At 48.2% G+C, this 20,388-nt stretch overlaps 1 protein-coding gene across 1 annotated transcript; it reads right to left on the minus strand.

The window, feature by feature from the left end:
• Window positions 1-5,169: 5,169 nt before the first annotated feature.
• Window positions 5,170-9,104, minus strand: LOC117351835 (dynein regulatory complex protein 1-like). Its single transcript, XM_033927680.1, has 2 exons — window positions 9,068-9,104; window positions 5,170-6,520 (listed from the first exon to the last, which is right to left on the minus strand). Exons 1-2 carry the CDS (start codon window positions 9,102-9,104, stop codon window positions 5,289-5,291), a joined length of 1,269 nt encoding a protein of 422 aa, XP_033783571.1. The 3' UTR covers window positions 5,170-5,288.
• Window positions 9,105-20,388: the final 11,284 nt, after the last annotated feature.

The raw sequence follows: 20,388 nt of genomic DNA on the forward strand, positions 1-20,388 counted from the left end.
AGAGGGCACTTCGTGAACTTTCTTCCTCCATGTATGAATCCTTATCACCTTGCAGATGCTGATTTGTGGTTTTACAACGCTGTACATCTTCAGGATGGTGACCTTGTAGGTAGTCTTATGCAGAAAGTTGGCAAGGGTGACCTTCCAGCACCCCAGCTGTGCCTGGTTCCCATACCATGCTTCAGAGACAGGCAGCAAATGTCTAGCCTGTGGTTTAAAACTTCTGTCTTGGTACTAGGCTCCTAGGTTTCTACTCCCCCTTCATCCTGCAGGGGTTGTTGCTTGTTATAAAAGTTTTATGGCTTTTAAGGGTGCCTTGCATATGTTAAGTCATACAGCACTGATAACAGCTCAGCACAAATGAACAATGGCCACAGAACCTTGGAGAAGTATCCTCCCAGCAGGGAATGGAGACAAGAACTTTGTAGCAAAGTCCAGCTGGGTTAGCATTTCAAAGGATACATATGTTCACAGATAGCAAGGTACAGGCTGTTCCATCTGGTTATCTTGTAAAAGAAGGCTGGTTTTTAGGCTGTGGGAAAATATGCATTAAAGTGTCTGTAATGTCCAGAATACACAAGTTAGTCCAGTATGTCCAGATTATCCATCTCAGGAGGCAAAATGGATTCACTAGAGGTAGGTTTTGTCAGACAAATCTGATCAATTTCTTTGACTGGGTGACCAGAGAATTTAACAAAGCCTTCACAGTGTTCCACACAGACATCTAATAAATAAACTGAGTGCCCTAGGAATGGGTCCCAAAGTGAAGGGCTGGGTGAAGAACTGGTTGAGTGGAAGGTGACCAAGGGTAGTGATCAATGGAGATCGTTCTGAGGAAAGGGATGTTACCAGTGGTGTGCCTCAAGATTTTGTTCTTGGGCCTGTTCTTTTTATCATTTTTATAAAAGATATTGCTGAAGGGTTGTCGGGTAAGATTTGCCTCTTTACGGATGATACGAAAATCTGCAATAAGTAGATACGCCGGATGGTGTGAATAACATGAAGAAAGACCTGGCAAAGCTTGAAGAATGGTCTGAAATTTGGCAGCTAAACTTTAATGCTAAGAAATGCAAGATCATGCATTTGGGCTGCAAAAACCAGAGGGAACAGTACAGATTAGGGAGTGAAGAGCTTATGTGCTTGACAGAAGAACGGGACTTCGTTGTGATTGTATGTAATGATCTTCGGTGGCCAAACAGGTTGAAAAGGTAACAGCGAAAACTAAAAGGATGCTAAGTTGCATAGGGAGAGGCATGGCTAGTAGGAAAAAGGAGGTATTGATACCCCTGTATAAGACTTTGGTGAGACCTCATTTAGAATATTGTGTACAGTTCTGGAAGCTGCACCATTAAAAAGATATAAAAAGGATGGAGTCGGTCCAGAGGAAGGCTACTAAAATGGTATGTGGTCTTCATCATAAGGCTTATGGGGACAGACTTAAAGATCTCAATCTGTATACTTTGGAGGAAAGGCGGGAGAGGGGAGATCATAAGAACATAAGAATTGCCGCTGCTGGGTCAGACCAGTAGTCCATCGTGCCCAGCAGTCTGCTCATGCAGCGGCCCTTAGGTCAAAGACCAGTGCCCTAACTGATACTAACCTTATCTGCGTACGTTCTGGCTCAGCAGGAACTTGTCTAACTTTGTTTTGAATCCCTGGAGGGTGTTTTTCCCTATAATAGCCTCCAGAAGGGCGTTCCAGTTTTCTACCACTCTGGGTGAAGAAAAACTTCCTTACATTTGTATGGAATCTATCCCATTTTAACTTCAGAGAGTGCCCTCTCATTCTCTCTACATTGGAGAGAGTGAACAACCTGTCTTTATCTACCGTATTTTCACATAGATAACACGCACCCATGTAAAACGCGCACACGGGTATAGCGCGCGGAAAACACAAATTTATGTACAGAAATTTTTATATACCGCGCACACCCGTATACCGCGCATGCTGCCCGACTCTCCTTTCACCTGCCCCGACTCTCCTCTGGAGACCCCAACTCTCTTTTCGCCCGCCCCGACTCTCCTTTCCCCCTTGAAGTCCTGTCCCTACCCTGAAAGCCTGATGCCCCCCCCCACGACGTCTGATTCACCCCCCCGCAGGACCGCTCGCACCCCCACCCCGAAGGACCGCTCGCACGCACCCGCACCCCCACCCTGAAGGACCGCTCGCACCCCCACCCGAAGGAGCACTCGCACCCCCACAGCCTCCCCCCCTCCCCCATGGAGAAGCTGTCTACCTTGTTTCCGGATGCCAGCGAGCCCAGCTGTTTCCTCTGCCGGCGGTCCTGCCCCTTCTCTGAGCCCTTCTGCGCTGCTTCCTCTTCCGGCGGTCCCACTCTTTCTCTGACGTCAGAGAAAGGGCGGGACCGCCTGAAGAGGAAGCAGCGCAGCACAGGGCTCTGAGAAGGGGCAGGACCGCCGGCAGAGGAAGCAGCTGGGCTGGCATCCGGAAACAAGGTAGACAGCTTCTCCATGGGGGAGGGGGGGAGGCTGTGGGGGTGTGAGCGGTCCTTCGGGTGGGGGTGCGAGCGGTCCTTCGGGGTGGGAGTGCGAGCGCTCCTTCCGGGTGATGAATCGGGGGGGGGGGGAACTATGTAAAAAAAATTTTGTACAACGCACTCATGCGTATAACGTGCAAGGTTATGCGTGGTTTGTAAAAACCACGTATAACGCGCGCGTTATATGCGAGGAAATACGGTACTAAGTCTATTCCCTTCATTATCTTGAATGTTTCGATCATGTCCCCTCTTAATCTCCTCTTTTCAAGGGAGAAGAGGCCCAGTTTCTCTAATCTCTCACTGTAAGGCAACTCTTCCAGTCCTTTAACCATTTTAGTCGCTCTTCTCTGGACCCTTTCAAGTAGTACCATGTCCTTCTTCATGTACGCCGACCAGTGCTGGACGCAGTATTCCAGATGGGGGCGTACCATGGCCCGGTACAGCGGCATGATAACCTTCTCCGATCTGTTCGTGATCCCCTTCTTAATAATTCCTAGCATTCTGTTCACACATTTTGCCGCCGCCGCACATTGCGTGGACAGCTTCATCGACTTGTCGACCAGTACTCCCAAGTCTCTTTCCTGGGGGGCTCTCCAAGTACAGCACCGTACATCCTGTATTCGTGTATAAGGTTTTTGTTACCAACATACATCACCTTACACTTATCCACGTTAAACCTCATTTGCCATGTCGTAGCCCATTTCTCGAGTGTATTTATGTCACGTTGCAGCTCCTCCTGCATCTTCACTACTCTGAATAATTTTGTGTCGTCTGCAAATTTAATCACCTCACTCGTCGTATCAATTTCCAGGTCATTTATAACTATGTTGAAGAGCACGGGTCCAAGCACCAAACCCTGTGGCACTCCACTTGTGATGTGTTTCCAGTACGAGTATTGTCCATTTACCCCCCACTCTCTGTTTCCTATCCGCCAGCCAGTTTTTAATCCACGTGAGTACATCACCCTTGATTCCATGGTTCGCAATTTTTCGAAGTAGTCATTCATGCGGAACCTTGTCGAACGCCTTCTGAAAATCCAGATATACAATGTTGATCGGGTCACCCTTGTCTATCTGCCTGTTTACTCTCTTGAAAAAGTGCAGCAAGTTCATCAAGCAAGATCTTCCTTTGCTGAAGCCGTGCTGGCTGGTCCTCATCAGATCATATCCATCAAAGTGATCAATGATGTGGTCCTTTATCAGCGCCTCTGTCATCTTTCCCAGTACCGAAGTCTGACTCATCGGTCTGTAGTTTCCCAGATCTCCCCTCGAACCGTTCTTGAAGATCAGCGTAACATTCGCCACCTTCCAGTCTTCCGCGATCCTACCTGATTTGATCGACAGATTAGCTATTAGTTGAAGCAGTTCAGCTATAGCTCCTTTCAGTTCCTTGATTACACCAGTCCCGGGGATTTATCGTTTTTAAGCCTGCATCAATCTGCCTGCATTCCTCGTCTAGACTGACTATCAACCCTGTCAGTTTCCCGTCTTTGTTTCCTGCGTATAGCCTGTCGGCTTCCGATATGTTGTGTATATCCTCTTCGGTAAATACAGACACAAAAAATGTGTTCAGTTTGTCGGTGATGGCTTTGTCCTCCTTTAGGACTCCGTTTATTCCATGGCCATCCAACGGCCCAACCACTTCCTTTGCGGGTCATTTTCCCTTAATATTTCGAAAGAACGGCTTGAAGTTTTTTGCCTCCTTGGCTATTTTTTCCTCGTAAACTCTTTTGACCCCTCTTACCGCCTTATGACACCTGCTTTGATGTTTGCGCTTTTTCCAGTTTTTGTCCGTTTTTGACCTTTTCCATTCCTTAAATGAAGTCTTCTTGTCTCTAATCGTTTCCTTCATCGCTACAGTGAGCCATGCCGGTTCCTTGTTCTTTTTCCTCTTGGATCCCTTGTTGATATGCGGTATATATAGATTTTGCGCCTCAGTGACTGTGTCCTTAAAAAAGGACCACACTTGCTCTAGTATTTTTACAGTGCTTATCCTCTTCTTAATCTTCTTCCCCACCATGAGTCTCATCCCTTCGTAATTCCCTTTTCGGAAGTTCAGTGTCGTGGCAAGGTTGAAGCGGATCATATTGTGATCACTGCTTTCCAGCGTCCCTTCTACTTCTACACCTTGCACCAGTCCTTGTAATCCATTTAGAATTAAGTTCAGAATCGCATTTCCTCTCATATTTTCCTTGACAAGTTGTTCCAGGAAGCAATTGCCTACAGCATCCAGGAACTTGGTCTCCCTACCATAGACGGAGGTGCCTAGGTTCCAGTTTATCCCCAGATAATTGAAGTTACCCACGATAACTGCGTTGCCTCCCTTGCAGTTGCGTTTAATCTCATCCATCATTTCTTCATCAATTTCTTCGGATTGCCCTGGGGGTCGGTAGTAGATGCTGATTTTTGTTTCCGTTCCCGGAATTTTGACCCATAGAGACTCTAACTTATTTTTTGTTTCCGGCATGTTCTCTCTGGTAGACTCAATTTCCTCTTTCACGTATAGAGCAATACCCTCACCTTTCTGACCCACTCTGTCTCTGCGGTATAGCTTGTATCCCGGTAGCACAGTGTCCCAGACATTTTCCTCGTTCCACCATGTTTCCGTGATGCCGATGTCAAGGTTATCTTTTTGTGCCATAGCTTCCTTTTTTTTTTTTTTTTTTTTTGAATTTTATGTTAGATTTATGAAAAATAGACAAAAGTTCCTACTGCTCTCTCCGCAGTTTGGAATAATGATCACATCCATAATACAGTATGCAAAGCATCAGATGCTGTTCTGTTGCATTATCTTATGCCTGATAAAAGTCCAACTGAAGCACTTGAGAAGGGGGGACTTGCAATTCAGTATTCACCTTGGAGTTGAGGTATTGATGCATTAACACCCGCAGCTCTGAGTTTTGCTGCCTCAAACTGGCTGTATCCTTCAGGAGCTTTGACCTCTGAGTTAGAACATTGTAATATTTCTCCAGTGCTTCTTCCAATGCATTCCAAAGCTTTAGCTTTGACTCAGGAATTACTTTCACCATGGCATCCCAATATGCAGCATCTTCACTGTTGTCTCTCTCTTCTAACAAAGTATGTTTTGTCTGTAAAGTTTTTTCTCTTGGCTTCTTGTATTCAAAGACAAAGGCTCGAAGAGCATGGAGGACATCATTGGGGTGGATAAGCTCACTTGAGATTATTTTTTGCAACTGGGCACATAATATTTCTTCTGGTTCTTCAGCAAGTTCAGTTTCATCAATTTCATAATCTTTTTCCAGTTCTGATGATAAATGCTGAGTTTTGTATTTAAGAAAGAAATCCACAAGTTTATATAAGTCATCTTCACTCTCAATTCCAAGGGCCTGAAAGACAGAATCAAGCTTCAAAAGGGAGCGCTCATCTTTTTCCAGTGGTGAAAGTAGTTTCAGCAATTTATCTTCCATCAAAAAGCCTGATTCATCACAGAGGATCTCCAGGATCTGTTTAACTGTCTTTGGCGAGAACTGCTGAGAAGGATCGATCTTGGTGTCAGTTGATCCACTATCCATACAGACTGACTCCTTGAACTCCTTATCCTCTTTAATTTGTATGTGCTTGTCAACTGCTAATAACATGACTTCCTCTGCGACCTCACTGGCTGTTTTCTTCTTCCTGGACTGTGGTACAATGGGTCCTACATTGTCTAGGAACCAATAGTCGGGTTTCACCCAGGGAAGACCCAGTTGCTGCTCATGAATTATCTTATCGGTTTTCAAGGCTTTTCGCATCATTTCTTTCATTTCTTCCTCATTCATTATCCAGATGTCTTCAAATTTTTTTTTATCGATGATAGAAAAATGTCTCATTTTTCTCTGCACATCCTTGCAGAGCTCCACTATTCTTTTATAATCATCTGCCAATGCTTGGTTCTCCTCTTGATACTGCTTTATTTGCTTTGCTAGTTTCTGTTTCAAGCTGTTGAGAACATCATGCAATCGATTAAGCTTCCTCTTTTGTTGGGCTTTTGTGATTGTGTTCTCTTCATCCCGCTTTTTTATTCCTTAGGCTCCTTGCATTCGTGTACATACACATGAGTTTGCGGCCTGTTACTTTCTTGCATTTCATTCCCTCTTGTGTCTCTTTCGATCCGTCAGGATTTCTGTCTCGTCTTTGATCCGGTGAGTCTTTCCCGCTATCTTCCTGCACGGTATCCTCTGGGTATACCGGTTACCGAACCATCAACTTGTAGTCGACTGTCTGCTTTCCCCTTCTTCCTAGTTTAAAAACTTCTCAATGTCTCTTCCGTCTCCCCTGAGGTGGAGTCCATCCTTCCTGAATAGCTTGCTCTTCCCCTAGAACGTCAACCAGTTGCGCATGAAGTGGAATTCTTCTTCTTCACACCAGCACCTCATCCACGCGTTGACTGCTTGCAGCTCCATCTGCCTCTTCTCATCGGCCCTGGGTACCAGCAGGATCTCTGAGAACGCTACCTTTGGTGTTCTGGTCTTCAGCTTCCTTCCTAGCATCCGGAACTGGTCCTTCAGTACTTCCCTGCTGTAGTTCATGTTGCTCATGTTGTTTGTCCCCACATGGATCACCACCGCCATATCTTCCTCTTCCACGCTGTCGATGATCCTGTCAATGCGGCTTGCTATATCTTCTTTCTTGGCTCCCGGTAGGCAGGTCACCAGCCGATCCTGTCTTCCTCCTGCTATGTGGCTGTTGACCTGTCTGATGATGGAGTCCCCCATGATGATCGCTGTCCTCTTTTGTCTTTCTAGCTGCAGGTCCGTGTCCCCGGTGTATGCCCATCTCTCCAGCCATAGGTCCGTGTCCTCTGTGCACTTCCATCTTCCGTCAACTTGGTGTTGGCTTACACTGGACTCATCTTCCTGTGGGTTCCCTCCACTGTTTCAAGATGTCACTGCTGTGTCACCCATTTCTTCCTTGTGGTTGTCCTCCAGGTGGTCCTTACTCGCTGTAGGTATATCTTGGCAGTTTCCACGGCCATCCTGTATGCCTCCTCGATGAACTTCTCTAACTCCCTGACTTTTTCTTCAATTGTTTCCTCTGTCTTGAAGTTTTCTGCCTCTCTGTCCTCCTCTTCCACTGCTCGAAGTGCTTCTAGTTCCAGTATTCTGCCTTCCAGGAGTCTAACTTGTTTCTTCAGGTCCTCCAGTTCCTCGCATCGAGTGCATACATATGGTAAACGGTGCAGAAAACTGGTTAGCTCAACATCCTGCTTCTGTCTGCTGCTTCCACTGCAGTCCGCTTGCTGGTCTGCTGTCTGAAGTGGCTTCTCCCTGGTTCCTTATGTAGCGTCCTTGGTGTTACTGTGAGGTCCCTTGCCTGATTTTAAGCCTGCTACCCTTGCTTGCCTGTTGCTTGTGGTTGCCCTCTGCTCTTCTTGCTTGCCTGTTGCTTGTGTGTCCTCTGTGTCTGCTGTGGTTGCCCTATGCTCTTTTTTGCAGTGACTCATCCCTCCTTAAGGCCCTTCGCAAAGGCGCTCTCGCTAAGGCGAGTGCCTTTAACACTTGCCTTCGACATGCGCCAAACGGCTGAGCGCCGTTGGCCCCTCCCCTTTTAAGGGGAGCTCCGGTGGATGATGGGGGTGGGCGGAGCTAACTCTCACTGCTGTCCCTCACTATCTCCTGCCTTCTGTTCCTGCTTCCCTTCTCTCCTGTTTCTCTCCTCAACTATTCGCCTTCTGTTCTTCTCCTGTCTCCTAGCTTCTTTGCAAGACTTTAACTCGGCGCCGTTGGCCCCTCCCCTTTTAAGGGGGTGCTCCAATGGATGACATCGGGGGTAGGTGGAGCTAACTCTCGCTGCTGCCCTTCAGTCCCTCCTGCCTTCTGTTCCTGCTTCCCTTCTCTCCAGCTTCTCTCCTCTCCTGTTCGCCTTCTGAGATATTTACATACCTACGTAATATGAATGCGCACGAGTTGAGTCTCTTTCATTTGAAAGGAAACTCTGCAATAAGAGGGCATAGGATGAAGGTATGAGGTGATAGGCTCCGTATTAATCTGAGGAAATATTTTTTTACAGAAAGGGTGGTAGATGCATGGAACAGTCTCCTGGAAGAGGTGGTGGAGACAGAGACTGTCAAATGGGACTAAATTTAAATGGGCCTGGAATAGGAACGTGGGATCGCTTGTAAAGAGAAAGAGATAATGGTTACTGCGGATGGGCAATCTAGATGGGCCATTTGGCCTTAATCTGCCATCATGTTTCTATGTTTCTACCAAATTTTGGGAAGCTAGGCCATATAAGATTTGAATACCAGAACACAGTTTAAAATGAGTTCTTGCAATTACTGGTAACCAATGTCCCTTTAAAATATATGCTAGGTTTTACTAAACAGCGGTAGAGGGTTTTACCGTGGGCTGATGAGGTAAATGCTCCATTGCTCATAGAATTCCTATGAGCATTGGAGCATTTACCTAATGAATAATTTCCCCAATGAATATGCATTGAAAGCAGTGCATGCACATAGATCTCATGCATATTCATTGGGGAAATCCTGAAAACCCGACTGGATTCCGGCCTTCGAGGACCGACTTTGACACCTGTGGTCTAGGGGATTCTGGAGGTGGTTTGGGGGCCTTACCATGACCTTTAACGGAGCTGTAGGGAGGAGAAGCCATAGCACCGTTTTTGTGAAATTCACAGCAGTGCCCTGTAAGGTACCCTACTATTTAGGTGGCATGTCTGGGTGTGCAGTCCATCACTTTGCAGACCCCTCCCACGTCCAACAGGGCTTGTTCTAGGCGTTTTGGACTTGGACGGAAAGTTGGACAGAAATGTGGTATAAAAATGTACGATTTAGCGGCTTGAACGATCAGATCGGCAGGACGTATAATTAGACGATTTTCTAAAGTAAAAAAAAGTTGGACGTCTTTCAAAAATGTCTTTTTAACTTTGGACGACTTGCGGGACGGACATAAACGGACTTAGACGTCCCTTTTGATTATGCCCCTCCACGCTTCCTAGTGCTGCCCGATTCAGAGAAAAATGTTCTCAATTTGCTTTTCCCAAACATCCTGGTAGGTTTATTTTGTAGCCTCTTCACACGCCCGGATTTACCCAGACACTTTTTAGAGGACATGTCTGGACTGCTTTTCAAAACATGGCACTTAAGCTTCCAGCTTGGGACTGCGTCGGAAGGGCATTTGCACATGTGTGGATGCAATGCGATGATGTCACGGACATGCACGCATACATGAGATGTCATCGCATTGCACATGCACAAATGCCCTCCCAATACGGCTCCGAGCATGAGAACAAGTTAAGAGGAGACGGGCTAGGGCAGAACAGTGCGTGACTTGGGCAGAATGGGGTAGGCCTAGGGGTAACCCTAACCCCACCCCCCTATGCCCCCTTGGACCCCATGCCAGTGCTGTGGTGTAAACAAAATATACAAAAAAGACTTTTCCTCCCTATCTAATGTCAGCTCTGGCAGGATACACATTTAAAATCTGACATATTGTAATCGCAAAATAGAAAATAAAATGATTTTCTCTACCTTTTGTTGTCTGCTCATTTTATTTTTCAAATCATGTTGGTCTCAGGTTCTTGTTTCTGTTTGTCTTCTGTTAACTAGCCCACCAAGATTTCCTGTCCATTTGACATTTTCTTCTTTCTTTGTGCTCACCATCCGTATTCCATCTCTGTACCTCTCTCTCCCTGCCTTGTGCTCTGGGTCAAACCTCTCTATTCCCCTCAATGCAGCATCTCTCTCTTCCTCTTCTCCGTTCTCATGTGCAACATTTCTTTCTCTCTCCCCATGCACCATCTCTCCCCGCCCTCCACCCTATGTCCAACATTTCTCCCTCTCTCTTCTCCATGCATGTCTCCCTCCCCTCTACTATATAATCAGGTTTTCTCCCTCTCACCACTTTCTACCTCTTTGTTGCATCTCTCCTTTCTTCTCCTCCATCCCATATCCAACAATTCTTCCTCTCTCCCCTCCTTTCCCCCTGTGCAGCACCTCCCGACAGACCTAACATACCTTCGGGTCTCTCACAACAGCAGTAGTGGAGATGGCTGGCTGGCAGAGTCAGTGCTGTGAACAGGTTGCTCGCAGCCTGACTTAATAGGGCTTCCCTCTGCAGTATATCATCAGTGATATGGCAAAGGGGAGGCACCGACAGGGCAGGCCGCAAACAGCCTGTTCAGAGCACTGCCAGCCACTGATGCTGCTTTAGGAGTTCCAGAAGTATGTCAGGTCTCACCAGGGTGGGGGTGGATTTGTTGGTCATTGAATCTGTGACACCAATTTTTTTCAGAGAACAAATCAATTTGAACAAATCAAAGTGAATTGAGCAGCACTAATGCTTACTGCATTTTGCAATGGCAGGTGTATGCAGTGGCATACCTAGGGTATGTGGCACCCGGGGCCCATCATTTTTGACACCCCCTCATGTAAAAAAATATTTTTTGTAATAACCATGAAACAGAATAAATGGTCAGAATAGAAACAGGCAGTGAAAATTTTCTTTTATTGAACCTCAAATATGTAACCATTATTCCAAACATAACATAACATAAATTATGTCTGAATTGTCATGACATCAGAAGTACATATGGAGTAGTTGCAGATGATGCTTGGGACAGTTCTGATTGTGTTAGTTCGGTTTTATGTGTTTTTTGAATAGAAGGGTTTTTATTTCTTTTTTGAAGGTTTTGTAGTCTATGGTCGAGGTCAATAGGTTGTAGAGTTGGAGGTCGAGTGTTACAGCTCAAATGGCTAGGAGGTTGTCGAACAGTTTTTTTCTTTTGACGTTTTTGGTTGGAGGATGTGTGAATGGTGCGTGAGTTCTCCTATGTCTGGTTGAGATGGATTGAATTATTTAGCTGAAGAAATTAGTTACACCCCCATTCCACACACATTAATTCTCTTCCATTTTTGTTCCCATTATAAAAAACACTGATAAGTTCCCAGAAAAAAAATTCATTAAAATAAGAAGTGAAAACAAAGGCCCCTACAGATGAGAACATAACATAAGAATAGCCTAACTGGGTCAGACCAATGGTCCATCATGCCCAGTAGCCCATTCTCATGGTAGCCAATCCAGGTCACTAGTACTTGGTCAAAACCCAAAGAGTAGCAACATTCCATGCTACTGATCCAGGGCAAGCAGACACTTCCCTCATGTCTTAATAACAGACTATGGACTTTTCCTCCAGGAATTTGTCCAAATGTTTCTTAAAACCAGCTACCCTATCTGCTTTTACCATAACTTCTGGCCTCTTCATTTTTAAGCTTAGATCTTTCCTTCCAAACAGAGACCTTGCTAGATGTCAAATACAGCACAAGGTAACTTCACACGGATTTAGCTGTGCAGGAAATGTGAATCTCCTCATACACCCACTATATAGTGCAAAATATGTCTGTTTTTTTCTTTCGATCACTACATAGCCTAATGCCACACAAGCAGCGCTGTTACAAACATATTCTGAAGGTCAATGCTAAGGTTAACAAAGTTTCCTTCGTTGGACCAGAAGGAGATACTGACAAACCACTGGAAGAGATCCCAAAACAACTACCCAGAAACACCACCCAAAGACCCACTCAGTGTGTGAACCAGTTGAGTGGACTAACTGGGGGGTGGAAATGGGCCCGGAGTTTGCTCAGCAGAATTTCCCAGACTACCTCTTCCTCTCAACACATTGACACGCTGCCACCACCACCACCACCACCACCACCACCACCACTAGGAACACCTCACTGGGTAGGCCAGCAATGCTTATAAACTTTATAAAACACATTATTATATTTTCTTATAAAGCACATATTTTAACTGAACTCACTGACATCCTCAGTCTTTCCATTCACAAAAATAGAAGGAAGAAAAGTTTCCATTTCCTGCTGTCTCATGTCCCCAGCCTATACAATATTTTTCTTCTGCAGACCCTTCAAAAGTCTGACCAAATCCTCGTTTCACTTGCATTATAAAGTACTGAGGATGCCATCTCTCCCCAATCCCAGGTCCTAAAGTCTAAGACAGTAGCGCAAACTAGTGCTGCCTGATTCAGGAAAAAAATTTCGATTCGATTCAGCCTATTGAATTGGTTTTTCGATTCAATTTTCCTGCCCAATTGGGTGTTTTTTTCAGACATCCTGGTGGGTTTATTTTATAGCTTTTTCACTCCCCTTTGGCTTCTCCTAACCACACTGGCGCTGTGGTATAAATAAAATAAAGAAACAAAAAGGACTTTTCCTCTCTCTGTTAAATCCTAGCTCACGTTTGTGGTCTAACACCAGCTCTGGCAGGATACACTTTTCAAATCTGACATACTGTCACAAAACAGAAGATAAAATTAGTTTTTCTACCTTTTGTTGTCTGGTTATTTTTCAAATCTTGTTGGTCCAAGGCTCTGGTTGTCTTCTGATAACTTGCTTGCCAGGGTCTCCTTCTTTTTTCTTTCTGCATGCTAACCATCCATCTGCCAACTCTGTCCTCTCCTTCTGTTTCCCTCCCCTCCCCAGGAGGTCTGGCCTCTTTCCTTTTTTTCGTCTCCCTCCACAGATCCACCTTTTCTTAACTACCCTTTCATCAAGCATCTCTCCCTCCTTCCCCACCACCCCAGGGTCCACCATCTTTCCCTTTCTTTTCCCAACTACCCTCCTATCCAGTATCTCTATCCCCCCCTCCATACCATCCCTTGTGTCCAACTTCTCTTCCTTTCTGTTCCTTCCCTCCCTAAATCCCATGGTCCATCATCTCTCTCCCTCTCCTCTATTTTCAGATCCATTATTTCTTCCCCCCCAAAGTCCGGCATATGCACGTCTCTTTGAACCCCCCTTCCCTCCATATACTTCTACACCAGGGCCCCCCTCCCCTGAAGGCCTGTCCCCCCCTTAAAGGTCTGCATCCCACCCCTGAAGGCCTATCCCCCCCCTTGAAGGCCTGCTCCCCCCCAAAGGCCTGTCCCCCCCCTTGAAGGCCTGCCTGTCCCCCCTGAAGGCCTGTCTCCCCCCCATGAAGGCCTGCACCCCCCCAAAGGCCTCTCCCCCCCTTGAAGGCCTGTCCCCTCCCCTTGAAGGCCTGTCTTCCCCCCTGAAGGCCTGCCCGCCCGCCCTACCCTGAAGGCTTGCTGCCCTGCCCCGCCCCAAAGGACCGCTGGCCCCCCCCCCCCGAAGGACCGCTCATCTCCCTGGCCTCCCTGCACCATTTACCTTAGAGAAGCAGCCTGCAGCAAGATTGCGATGCCGGGAGCACCCCCTCAGGGCTTGCACCCATGGCGGACCACCCCCCCCCCCCCTTGGTACGCCACTGGGTACATGCAAATGTTTTCTCATGTGAGAGACAAGTTCTAAAAACCAACAATTTTCCAGATTAAGAACATAAGAATAGCCTTACTGGATCACATCTAGCCCAGTATCCCGTCTTCACAGTGGCCAATCCAGTTCACAAGTACCTGCAAAAACCCAAATAGTAGCAAAATTCCATGCTACCAAGCCAGAGCGACCATGTCAAATCTGTGAGTGAAGCTGCTAAAGTGTATGAGTGATTGCTCACATAAGAATAGCCTTACTGGGCCAGACCAATGGTTCATCAAGCCCAGTAGCCGTTCTCACGGTGGCTAATCCAGGTCACTAGTACCTGGCCAAAACCCAAGGTGTAGCAATATTCCATGCTACCAATACAGGGCAAGCAGTGGCTTCCCCCATGTCTTTCTCAATAACAGGAACTTGTCCAAACCTTTCATAAAGCAATGTTACTTACCGTAACAGTTGTTATCCAGGGACAGCAGGCAGCTATTCTCACTAGTGGGTGACGTCATCCAACGGAGCCCCGATGCGGACATCTCACAAGCATACTTGCTTGTAGAAACTTTTAGAAGTTTCGAGTTGCCCACACCGCGCATGCGCAAGTGCCTTCCCGCCCGATGCACCGGGCGTGTCTCCTCAGTTCAGATAGCTAGCAGAGAAGCCAACCCAGGGGAGGTGGGTGGGACGTGAGAATAGCTGCCTGCTGTCTCTGGATAACAACTGTTACGGTAAGTAACATTGCTTTATCCCAGGACAAGCAGGCAGGTATTCTCACTAGTGGGTGACCTCTAAGCTAACCACAATGGGATGGAGGGAGAGTTGGCAACTTAGGAGAATAAATTTTGTAACACTGTTTGGCCAAACTGTCCATCCCGCCTGGTGAAGGTATGAACCGAGGACCAAGTGGCAGCTTTACAAATCTCCTCAATCGGTGTCGATCTGAGGAAAGCTACAGAGGCTGCCATTGCTCTGACCTTATGGGCTGTGACTTTACTGTGAAGGGGTGATCCAGCCTGGGCATAGCAGAAAGAGATACAAGCCGCCATCCAGTTGGAGATGGTGCGCTTAGAGATAGGGCATCCCAACTTGTTCGGATCGAAGGAGATGAAAAGTTGAGGAGCAGTTCTGTGAGGCTTGGTGCGTTCCAGGTAGAAAGCCAAAGCACGTTTACAGTCCAGAGTGTGAAGAGCAGATTCTCCAGGATGAGAATGAGGCTTTGGAAAAAACACAGGAAGAACAATGGATTGATTCAGATGAAATTCCAAGACCACCTTGGGGAGGAATTTGGGATGAGTGCGAAGGACCACCTTGTCATGATGAAACACTGTAAAGGGCGGATCCGCAACCAACGCTTGAAGTTCACTCACTCGACGGGCAGAAGTGAGGCCAATGAGAAGCACCACTTTCCAAGTGAGAAATTTCAGAGGAGCCTTGTTAAGAGGTTCAAATGGAGGCTTCATAAGTTGAGAAAGAACAACATTGAGGTCCCAAACCACCGGAGGCGGTTTGAGGGGAGGATTGACATGGAAAAGTCCTTTCTTGAATCTGGAAACCACAGGATGTGCAGAAAGAGGTTTCCCTTGAAGAGGCTGGTGAAAAGCAGCAATTGCACTAAGATGGACTCTGATCGATGTAGACTTCAGCCCAGAATGAGACAGGTGCAAAAGGTAGTCCAAAACAGAGGACAAGGAGGCATGTTGAGGTTCCTTGTGATGAGAAAAACACCAAGTAAAGAATCTAGTCCATTTCTGGGAATAGCACTGTCTAGTAGCAGGCTTCCTTGAAGCTTCCAAAACATCCCGCACAGCTGGTGAAAACTGAAGGGAAGTTACGCTGAGAGGAACCAAGATGTCAGGTGTAGTGACTGCAGGTTGGGATGAAGCAGAGATCCCTGATGCTGCGTAAGAAGAGATGGAAACACTGGTAGAAGGAAGGGCTCCCTGCTGCTGAGTTGCAGAAGAAGGGAGTACCAAGGTTGCCTGGGCCACCGAGGAGCAATCAGAATCATGGTGGCCCGGTCGGACTTGAGCTTGACCAGAGTCTTTTGAATGAGAGGAAACGCGTAAAGAAAGAGATTCCCCTAGTCCAGAAGAAAAGCATCTGCCTTGAGACGATGAGGAGTGTAGATCCTGGAGCAGAACTGAGGCAGTTTGAAGTTGTGGGGAGCTGCAAAGAGGTCTATCTGAGGCGTTCCCCACAGGGAGAAGATTTGATGAAGGGGCGTGGAATGGAGAGTCCATTCGTGAGGCTGTAGAAGGCGACTCAAGTTGTCCGCCAAGGCATTGTCCGCCCCCTGAATGTAGACAGCTTTGAGGAAGGCGTTGTGCCGAATCGCCCAATCCCAAACTTTCAGAGCTTCCTGACAGAGGGAGGCCGATCCTGTGCCACCCTGTTTGTTGACATAATACATGGCGACCTGATTGTCCGTACGAATGAGGACCACCATGTCGTGAAGTAGATGCTGAAAAGCAGTGAGAGCATTGCAAATCTACCTGAGTTCCAGGAGATTGATATGGCACAGACTCGTCCAATAGCCCTGGGTGCGGAGCCCGTCCAGATGAGCCCCCCAAGCATAGGTCGAGGAGTCGGTCGTGAGAACCTTCTGATGGGTAGGCATGTGAAACAGCAAACCTCTGGAAAGATTGGAAGAGAGCATCCACCAGCAAAGCGACTGCAGCAGAGCAGGAGTGACCTGAATGTGACGAGACAGAGGGTCAGAAATCTGCGACCATTGAGAAGCCAGGGTCCACTGAGGAATCCGCAGGTGAAGTCTGGCAAAAGGAGTCACGTGAACCGTAGAGGCCATGTGGCCCAGGAGCACCATCATGTGTCTCGCTGAGATGGACGGGCGAGAAGAGACCGAGTGACAAAGATGAAGAAGAGCCGCCAGGCGCTGAGGAGGAAGGAACGCTCTGAGTTGAATAGTATCCAGAACAGCTCCGATGAAGGGGAGAAACTGTGAAGGTTGAAGATGGGATTTTGGAAAGTTGATCTCGAATCCCAGACTCTGTAGGAACCAGATTGTCCTCTGAGTGGCCCGGACGACCCCCTGAGACGTGGAATCCTTGATGAGCCAGTCGTCGAGGTAGGGAAACACCTGCAGACCATGGTTCCTGAGTGCTGTGGCCACCACAACCAGGCACTTGGTGAAGACTCTGGGAGACGAAGCTAGGCCGAAAGGAAGCACTCTGTACTGAAGATGAAGGTGTCCCACCCGAAATCTGAGGTATTGACGGGAGGCCGGATGGATGGGAATATGAGTGTAGGCCTCCTTGAGATCCAGAGAGCATAACCAGTCATTCTGCTCGAGGAGGGGATAGAGAGAAGCCAGGGTCAACATGCGAAACTTCTCCCTGACCAGGAACTTGTTGAGCACCCTGAGGTCCAAAATAGGACGCAGGTCGCCCGTCTTCTTCGGAACAAGGAAGTACCGGGAGTAAAAACCCCTGTTCTGTTGGTACACAGGGACCGGCTCGACGGCGCGAAGCCGGAGCAAAGCCTGAGCTTCCTGAAGAAGAAGGGCGGTCTGGGTTAAGTTGGAAGGATACTCTCTTGAAGGATGTTCCGGAGGAACATGATGGAACTGAAGAGAGTATCCCTCTCTTACGATGGAAAGGTCGGTGGTAATAGTCATTCATCGATGGTAAAAATGATGGAGACGACCTCCGATGGGAAAAAGCGGGGAGGGCAGAACGATATAAGTTATGCTCCCTACGAGACAGTCAAAAAGGCTGGGGAGCCTTGGGGACAGCAGAAGGTTGAGGCTTTTGTTGGGGCTTCTGCTGATGCTGCCTCTTCACTGGCGGCCGAATGGCGGGGGCCTGCTTTGGCGGGTAGTGCCGTTGATAAATCATAGGAGGACGAGAGATGGCAGGCTTGGGCTTCTGGCGGAGGATAGACTGAAAAGATTTTTCATGTTTGGATAGCTTCTCCATTGCCGCCTCGATGGACTCGTCGAAAAGGTCCGCTCCCGCACAGGGAACGTTCGCCAGCCTGTCCTGGAGATTCAGGTCCATATCGATGGTGTGAAGCCACGCCAAGCGTCTCATGGCCACAGAACAGGCTGCCGCTCTGGCCGAGAGCTCAAAAACGTCGTAAGACGATTGCATCATCTGCAGGCGGAGTTGAGACAATGATGCCAGCACCTCCGAGTACTCGAAGCGAGCCTGAGAGTCCAGATAGGGTAAAAACTTTTGAAGAATGGAGAGAAAAAACTCAAAGTAGGTCGCAAAATGAAAGCTGTAATTGAGGACTCGAGAAGCCATCATCGAGTTCTGGTAGATGCGCCTGCCAAATCTGTCCATGGTTTTGCCCTCCTGGCCAGGAGTGGAAGCATAGACCTGGGAGGGATAAGACCGCTTCAGAGAGGATTCAACCAAAAGAGACTGGTGCGAGAGCTGTGCCCCGTCGAAGCCCTTATGGTGCACCGTGCGGTATCGAGCATCCAACTTCCCCGGGACCGCCGGGATGGAGTACGGGGTCTCGAAGCACCTCATGAAAGTCTGGTCCAGAAGCTTGTATAGAGGCAGGCGTAGAGACTCGGCAGGAGGTTGAGGAAGATGCATCGTCTCCAGATACTCCTTAGAGAACTTGAAACCCGAATCCAGGGTGATATCCAGATTCACCGCCATCTGCCTCAGGAAGGACGAGAATGACAACTGGTCCGCCAGAGCCGGGCCTCGAGGCGGGCTTGAAGACGATGAGGCGGCCTGGTCCGCCGATGCCGAGGACTGGCACGGAGAGAACGAACCCCGCAGTCCTCAGGTTCCGGCATAGGAGGAGGGGGCAAGTATTCCGGAGACTCCTGGAAAGGTTGCTTCCGACGAGGCGAGGCGTGTCTCAATGAATGCCTCGATCGACGACCGGAGCTGTATCGAGAAGCAGGCCTCGAGCAACGAGGCGAGCGACGCCCAGATGAGGCAGCCACCGAATAGATGGGACTGGAGGCTGTGGATCGAAGCATCAGAGGCTGAGACGAGGTCCCCCGAGGCACTCCCCAAGGTTCGAGGCCCGGCATCGCAGAGGAAGGGTCCGGACCAGGCAAGCCATGGATCGAGGGTATCGGCTCCAAAGGTGGCATGGGCAAAGACTCTGCTCCTTGCGAGACATGTCCCGAAGCCAGACCAGACCCTCGCTGAGACTCTGCTCCCAGCAGCGAGAGTGTGCGCCGAGGAGGCACTGGAGGCGGCTCGACCTCGTGGGAGGCTTCCGTGTGCCCAGGCTGGATCTGGGAGAGAAGCCCAATTTTGGTAAAGAGCTCGACAAATCGCTTCTCCATCAGGGTGTAGAACGACGCCGGCAAAGAGGGATCTGCATCAGCAATGGGACCTCCCGCACGGACATCGGTCACTCGGCCACCAGGGGCTTGGATTTAGAGGCCTTGGGCACCTTAAGCACCACTGGAGGGATAGGAGGCTGCGCTACCTGATCTGAAGAGACATCGGAAGGCACCGCAGCATGCGTCGAGGTCGAAGCCGGCACGAACGAGGCAGGATTGAGCAGACTAGAGGCCGAAGATGTAGAATCGGAAGTCGAAGGCGTGGCGCTCTGCGAAGAGGGCAGCACCGGGGACGCCTCCATGCCAAACAGCGACTCCCACAAAATACAGCGACGCTTAAACGCACGTGCTGTGAGTGTGGAGCAAAGCCGGCATGATTTCGGAAGGTGTTGAGGCCCGAGACACTGAAGACAGCGTCGATGCGGGTCCGTCAACAAAATTGCGCGCTGGCACTTGACACACTTTTTAAAACCGGTAACAGGCCGGGACATAGGCCGAAAAAGCTCCGCCGCAAGGTTGAAGCCGCGGGGCCACAGCCACACGACCTGCCCGGTCGAACGATCGAACAAAATTTTTTTTTGTTTGTTTTTTTAAAACAACAAAACGTAACGTGAGCCAACAGGAATGAGCACAAAAAACCCAAACCCGCGGGCACAGAAGGCACAAAAAGGAACTTCGCGCAGAGAGTTTCAAAGGCAAATTTCTCAGCTCCGCGGAAGAGAAAGAACTGAGGAGACACGTCCGGTGCATCGGACGGGAAGGCACTCGCGCATGCGCGGTGTGTGCAACTCGAAACTTCTAAAAGTTTCTACAAGCAAGTATGCTTGTGAGATGTCCGCATTGGGGCTCTGTTGGATGACGTCACCCACTAGTGAGAATACCTGCCTGCTTGTCCTGGGATAAAACCAGCTACGCAACTTAGAGGGAGCATAGCCCCCTAGTAAACAAAACAGCTGCATGCCTTTTTCCTACCTCCAAAAACTCCTCAAGCCATTATAAAGATCATGTTATGTTATATGAAGACTTATAAACCGCTAAATCCTGGCAACCAGAGTTCCAGTCATCAGCAGAAGTAGCAGTTAAGTGTGTGTGTTATCTCCTGATATGACCTGCTTCAGCTCTTGCACTTTACAGATTTTACTCCTAGTGGAATTCCATGCAAAAAAATTTTCCAAATTCTGTGCACAAAATCTGCAAATTCTATATTTAAACAATATTTTTGCTAATTATCATGCTGAATTTCAGTACAATTCAGTATTTTCATTAAATTATAATAGAGAAAACAAAGAGCCAGCATCTCTCTCATCCCTGTTCCTCCCCAGCCAACATATCTCACCCCTGCCCCCCCCCAGCCAACATCTCTCTCATCCCTGTC

Source organism: Geotrypetes seraphini, chromosome 18 (assembly GCF_902459505.1).
Source record: "Geotrypetes seraphini chromosome 18, aGeoSer1.1, whole genome shotgun sequence".
NCBI lineage: Eukaryota > Metazoa > Chordata > Amphibia > Gymnophiona > Dermophiidae > Geotrypetes > Geotrypetes seraphini.